The following is a 5873-nucleotide window of genomic DNA, read 5'->3' as shown; positions in this document are numbered from 1 at the left end:
CCCGCAGTCATGCTGGGAGACGAGCACAGCCAGCATCCAGCCGCAGCTTTCCTCTGGCCCGGCTCCGGCTCCGCCAGCTTTCCCGCTCCTCCTGCTCCCCCCGCTCCCTCGGCCCTCCCTCCCCTCACACCCCGCTCTCCCCCCACCTCTGTCCTGCACTTATCCTATGAGACCTGGACACCTGGATCTCCGTCACCTTGGACATGACAGATGAAATCAAACAGCACAGATGACACAGGTCCTGCTGCCCACCCCATCTGTCAACAGGGATGCAAAGCCTGAGGTGGCCCCACATCACAGCAGCCTCTGACATTGGGCCCCACGACCTAGGCTCAGGGATGAGGATGGAAGGCACAGGGGAGGGGGTGACCCTCCCCAAACCCCAGGCTGGACACATCTGCAGTCTTCTCCCCTCCGCCAGCGCCACTCCCCTGGAGTCCAGCCTCTCCACCCCAAACCCTTCAACCACCTTCCGCCAAGCCCGTTCCCACTGCTCAGCCCCGCAGCTCATTGGCCCTCAGGGCCCCGGCTCAGGACAGAATAAAAGGTAGTGAGTAGGAGACGGACTCCGGCTCTTCTCTGCGGACCCAGCGCCTTTACCCCAGAGGTAACCAAACACCCCAAGTCATCTGCGAGAACAGTCCAAGCGCAGACACAAGCCTGAGGCCAGGGGCCCAGGGCTGCGGTCCCTGGACACTCACGCACGTGGCTGCAAGTTTAACACACACGGATACTTGACTCCCCCAAAGTAATCGGTTCTTGCCATTTTCTAAGTCCAAGCTCCTCTTGGGCCTGCTTTCACTTCCCACATGCCAGCTTCATTCCCATACTGCGGTCAACACTCGCATGAGGACAGGCCCATTAGCCTTGGGGTGATGGAGGGCAGGAAGTGGGGACTGTGGAGAGCGGGCGAACGGGCCCTCTCCAGGGGCTGGCCACTCACTAGTGAGCGCTAGTTGCCGTTGCCGGAAGGCAGCTTGGAACTGTTGCCCAATCTGTTGGCTTTTCAAGAGGAGCCCCCAACCAAGACCTTCAGTGAAGTCCTCCATTTTAAAGTATAAGGTGTACTAATACTCAAAAAGGGTAAGTGGATCAATCAAGCCCAGCGCGGCCATGACTCTGAGGCTGTGTTCTGACCAACACTCGGTGGGGACACAGGGCCTAGGCCCTGAGTCGAGGGTGCCGCTCCCAAGACCACCAGCCCCGCACTTTTCTACACTGCGTTGGACCTCCGGGGTGCCATGCTCTGGCCCAGGGCAGCGCAGACATCCTGGGTACCTTTGTCCACGCCCAAGCCAGCACCCAGACCCCCAGATGGCACCCTGACATCCTTCCAACTCCTCCACTTCTGGCCTGACCAGCAGAGAGCATTAGCTGGGTGTGAGGGCAGTCACTCCTGGCTGGCTTCCCGGCTCCCATCATGGCCGTGGCTATCCTGTACCACAACCCCCAAGTGAACCTGCCCCTGCTCGTCCTGAGTCCAAAAGGCGGCCTCTATTTCTGGCCTCTGGGTATCTGCATACCCTGCTCCAGCATCCAGAAACCAGCTCCTATCTTCCCCCAGCTCCCCTTTAGCTGACATGTCACTTCCTCCAGGAAGCCTTCCCCACCACTTAGGCACCCAGGGTGCTTCACAGAGCCAATTCCTCTGGCGAACTCTGTCCCACTTGCCATCGTATCCTGGTCCTCGATACATAGTCAGAAGGAAGCAGTCCTGGCTGGCTGTTCACCTCCCGGTGTTAGTTGGACCATCCCTTCCAAGAGTAAGGCCATCGCAAAACATTAGCCCCAGATACATTGGGAACTTGAACCGTTCAAGTTTTTTTTATTTTCTGAGTTCTTAGAAAAACAAAAACAAAACCCAAAACCAACTGGAAAAACTGACAGGAGGAGGCTAAAGCCCCAGGGTCAGCTGGAGACTGAGAGGCGTACGAGGAGCTGCAGGTTGGGCCTCACGGGGTCTGCGGAGCAAGTGGTAGAGAGTCCCGACGCTCTGGGCGTGGTGGGTTTGAGAAAGAGGCAGGTTACTTAAAAAAATATATATACTGTACACATCTCTATGAAGCGTCCGGTGTTGGGGAGAGTGGGGGTGAGGTCTTGGGCTATGCCCTTCGGCCCAGCCCACACTGGGACCCTGCGGCTGGCTGTCTTCTGCTGTGGAGGGAGGGAAGTTAAAATTCAGTTCCAACCTTAGCGGGCAGAGGTCAGAGGCACGGGGTGGTCACCGCATGGTTAAGAAAGCCCTGGGGAAGGAAACGCATCCAGACGTAAACGTTCCTGACCGTCTTCTCCGAAGCATGGGAGGGGTACTGACTAAGCACCGGGATGTTTCTTGGTGCCTGTCTGGTCCCAGGAAGGTAGGGGGCAACCAGGGCCAGCACAGCCAGGTGGAGCAGTTCCTGTGACCACCACCCTTTCCTCCACGGGGGCGGGGCGGGGTGGGCATGGATCCCTTCGATGGCTCATCCCCAGTCAACCACCCCTTCCCATAAGGAAAGCCCCCCATGTTACAAGATCATAAGGGAAGGAACTGGGATGGGGTAGGGACACACCAAGCTGCACCTGACCTAACCACCCATGCCTGCCTCCTAGAGCAGGCTGAGGCCAGCACACGGGGTGCGGCTGGCCATGCTGTTACTGCTCTGGATCCTTCTGAAGCCACAGTGCCCACTCCTGGCACTGCCCACTGGCCCGGAAGAATGGAACCTCTCCAGTCCCTATCCCCTCAGGGCCCACCTGCCTGGCTCTCTGGGACCACCTGGATGCCAGAGCCGCCCTCCTCCAGGAAGCATACCTGGGCCTTGTGCCTGTGGCCCTCAGACGGTCTGTTCCGCTGTCTTCTTCTGTGGGAGAGAAGTATGAGAGGCTCTTGAAGCTGTTGTGGCCTCCCGAGCAGATCCTCGGTCTGCAGGGATGCCTGCGGGCAGGGCAGGGCAGTGCCTCCTGCACCCTCCAGGAGGGAGCCAGAGGCTCAGCTTTGATAACACAGCAGGCCCTGTGGGCCTGGGTAGAACTGCACCCGTGTAAGGTGTGGGCTGTGGGCCATGAGCACAGCCCCTGTTCAGGGGGTTCTGATACCCGGAAGTAGACAGGTGTGGGTTCATTCAGTGGGGATCTCCTGCCAGCCAGGGTCATCCCCTCTTGTCTGGAAGCCTGCAATGCCCACCTGAAGGTCCCTTCTTCCTTGACCCTCCACTCTTAGAACATCCTTGTGCCCCACAGACAAGATGGGGTCACTCCTGTGCTTCCACGCACCACCCCACTCCCGGCTTTTCCCCTGTGTCATGATTCCTAAGTCCCCCCAAAACCTGAGAATGGAAAAGGGCAGGGACCAGGTCTAGGTGGGTGGGGGGCTGGCACTACCCCAGACACTGGGGCTCGGTCTCTCTTCCGGCCTGAGGCCCTTCAAGGACTCGCTCTACCTTTTTTTTCTTTTTCTTCTGAAATGAGTCAGGGTCTTTGAGTGAGGTCTTTTTTGCTTTCTTCTTCTTTTCCTTTTTTTCTTTGTCTTTTTTTCCTGAGGGAAGAAAGTAAACTTTGTGAACAAAAAAACCCCCAAGATCTGGGGACATCAGGAGACACCCACAGGGGAAGGGTTCCAGGACCCAGTTCTCCCCACACCACGGGGAGCCACCAGCACAGGCCAGTGGACAACTGAGCAGGGCCACCTGCCTGCCCTGTGTGTCAAAACTCGTGTTTGATCTAGCCATGGACTACCTGGGTTATTACTCATTTTATCTCACTTGTTTTTTCTTTTTAAGATTTACTCATTCATTCATTTATTTAGTATTGTTATTAATATTTTAAAGTTGACCAGAGAAAGAGAAAGACAGACAGAAAGAGAGAGAAAGTGAGAAAGCAACTTACCAGGTTCAGGACTCGAACCACAGTCAGCCATGCTACCTGCTGACCCCTTATCTCACTTTTTAAAAAATAATTTTGTCAAAGAGCCCATATGCTTGCCAAACAGATGGGGCAGTGGGGGAAGCAGGGTGTGGCATGCTGTACTCCTCTCTCTCCCCCTCCTCCTTTCGGGATTTTGGGCACATGTGCACACACACTGGGGTGTTTCTCAAGCTGCCGGGTCCAGGACTGCTTGGTTGGCCGTGTGGGATCAGCCACCTTAACCACCAGTCACGAGCTGGTCCTTGAACTTACTCGCACCTTAACTAGCACAGCATCTGCTGCCCTTGAACTCACTAATAAAACTCCCCAGACCTGTATTCCAAAGGGCCCTATCCATCTCCACCGGCAGCGGAAACTGGTTCTGAGCACCGAGGTCTGCAGGCCCCCTGCAGGTGGCCCTGCCTTGCTCTAGGGTGAGCGGGGTCTTCGGGCGCCCATCACTGGTCTCCTTCGCTTCTTCCTGCCACTTAGCACCGAGCTGCACAGCCCTGCCTAGTTCCTGATCTGGCTCCCCCGCGAAGCTCTGAGAGCCCGAGCAGTTTCTCTACTTCTTTGGGCCTTAGCCTTCTACCTGGAAAATGGGACTGAAGGCCACCACCATCCAGGCCGGCCTGAGGATTCAATGAGGTCCTGACACTCCTAGGTGGGGACTAGCCCGAGTACGAAAAAGGGCTAAAACTACCACCGCAGGGAATCGCTGGGGGGCGGAGGGCTTGGGTGAGGGTTCAAGTGCTCTGGCTCCCCATATGCTGTGCTCCAGGGAGCTGGCTGCAGGGGCAGGATCCTCCAGCTCTGCTGACGTGGGCGGCAGGGGACAGGACACCACCTCGTCCTTGCTCAGGGTGAACACTGTCAGGAAGCACTCTGCTCCGGGAGCAAGGGCGGCCCAGGCGCTCTGGAATCTAGCTCTGGCTTTGCCACCAGTGCCCCCACACCTCTGCATAAACCACTTCCAGCCTCTCCCCTCCACCCAGCAGGGGTAAGACCAGGTGGGGCAGAGGGCTCCTCCCACCCCACGTGGTACCTGGCAGCCTGGGTGTGAGACCAGGGGGTGAGCGACTTACTCTTGTCGGATTTCTTCTTCTCTTTCTTGCTCTTTGGGTCACTTAGATCTCCACCCTCAACCTTCATCAGCCCCAGCTCCCCTTCCGGCTTGTCCTTGGCCCCTCCAGAGCCGGGAGCCCCCTTCCCCTTCTTCTCTTTGCCTTCACCACTCGCTTTGTCGCTCTTTGATTTCCCCTTAGGAGTCCTGGAGGCCTTTTCTGGGGCAGCAGTGCCCTCTGTGCCCTCGCCAGATACCAGCTGCTTCTTCTTCTTGCTCTTGGGGGCCCTGGCTGCGGGCTGGTCTCCCGACAGCTTCCGCTTGCGGCCGGCTCGGCCCTTCCGGCTGCCCTCCCTGGTGGCCTCGGCAGCCTTCCTCCTTTCCTGCTCCAGCAGCTCTGTCAGCACCTTCACCACTGAGGCCTGGACCTGGGCCTCGCTCAGTGGCCAGGGCTCGCCTAGGAGGCGCTGCGTGATGTGGCTCTGCAGTGAGGCCTGGGAGCTCATGGCCTCCTTAGGCTTCCGGGGCTTCTGAGGGGTGGGGCCCAAGGTGGCCTCTCTTCGGCCTATGGAGAGAGGACTTGGGGTAACGGATCTGGGAGAGTTGGGGGACATATCTCTTATGGTATGTGATAGCTAGGGGCTGCAGGGAGAGAACCCACCTCCTCCTAGGGTGGAAGACGGGGAAAGCAAGGCCCAGGGTCACCACCCCCACCCGTCTCTCGGACTGGCACCCTCTCAGCAGCTCCCACCCTGATCACACTTTTTTTTTTTTGGAGAGGTTTTGGCTATAGGGCGCGTGCGCTTGCCAAACAGACAGAGAGAGACAGAGAGACAGAAAGCAAGAAATCACCCCCCGGGGGGATGGTCACGCCACAATCCCTTCTCCTCCATTCTCCTCTCGGGATCTTGGCCACGCATGCACA

The 5873-nt window shown here is 57.8% G+C and overlaps 1 protein-coding gene across 1 annotated transcript in view; it reads right to left on the bottom strand.

The window, feature by feature from the left end:
* Positions 1 to 313: 313 nt before the first annotated feature.
* Positions 314 to 5873, bottom strand: part of TCOF1 (treacle ribosome biogenesis factor 1) — a 45184-nt gene continuing 39624 nt past the window's right edge. The window contains exons 27-30 of the mRNA XM_006150903.3: positions 4971 to 5513; positions 3423 to 3517; positions 2795 to 2843; positions 314 to 2243 (exon numbers count right to left, since the gene is read on the bottom strand). Of these exons, the coding sequence (XP_006150965.1) occupies positions 2817 to 2843; positions 3423 to 3517; positions 4971 to 5513 (665 nt within the window). The 3' untranslated portion in view covers positions 314 to 2243; positions 2795 to 2816. The remainder of the gene's footprint in view (positions 2244 to 2794; positions 2844 to 3422; positions 3518 to 4970; positions 5514 to 5873) is intronic.

Source organism: Tupaia chinensis, unplaced genomic scaffold (genome assembly GCF_000334495.1).
Source record: "Tupaia chinensis unplaced genomic scaffold, TupChi_1.0 Scaffold000303_1, whole genome shotgun sequence".
NCBI classification, from domain to species: Eukaryota; Metazoa; Chordata; class Mammalia; order Scandentia; family Tupaiidae; genus Tupaia; species Tupaia belangeri.
This window is presented reverse-complemented; position numbering and strand designations above follow the sequence as displayed.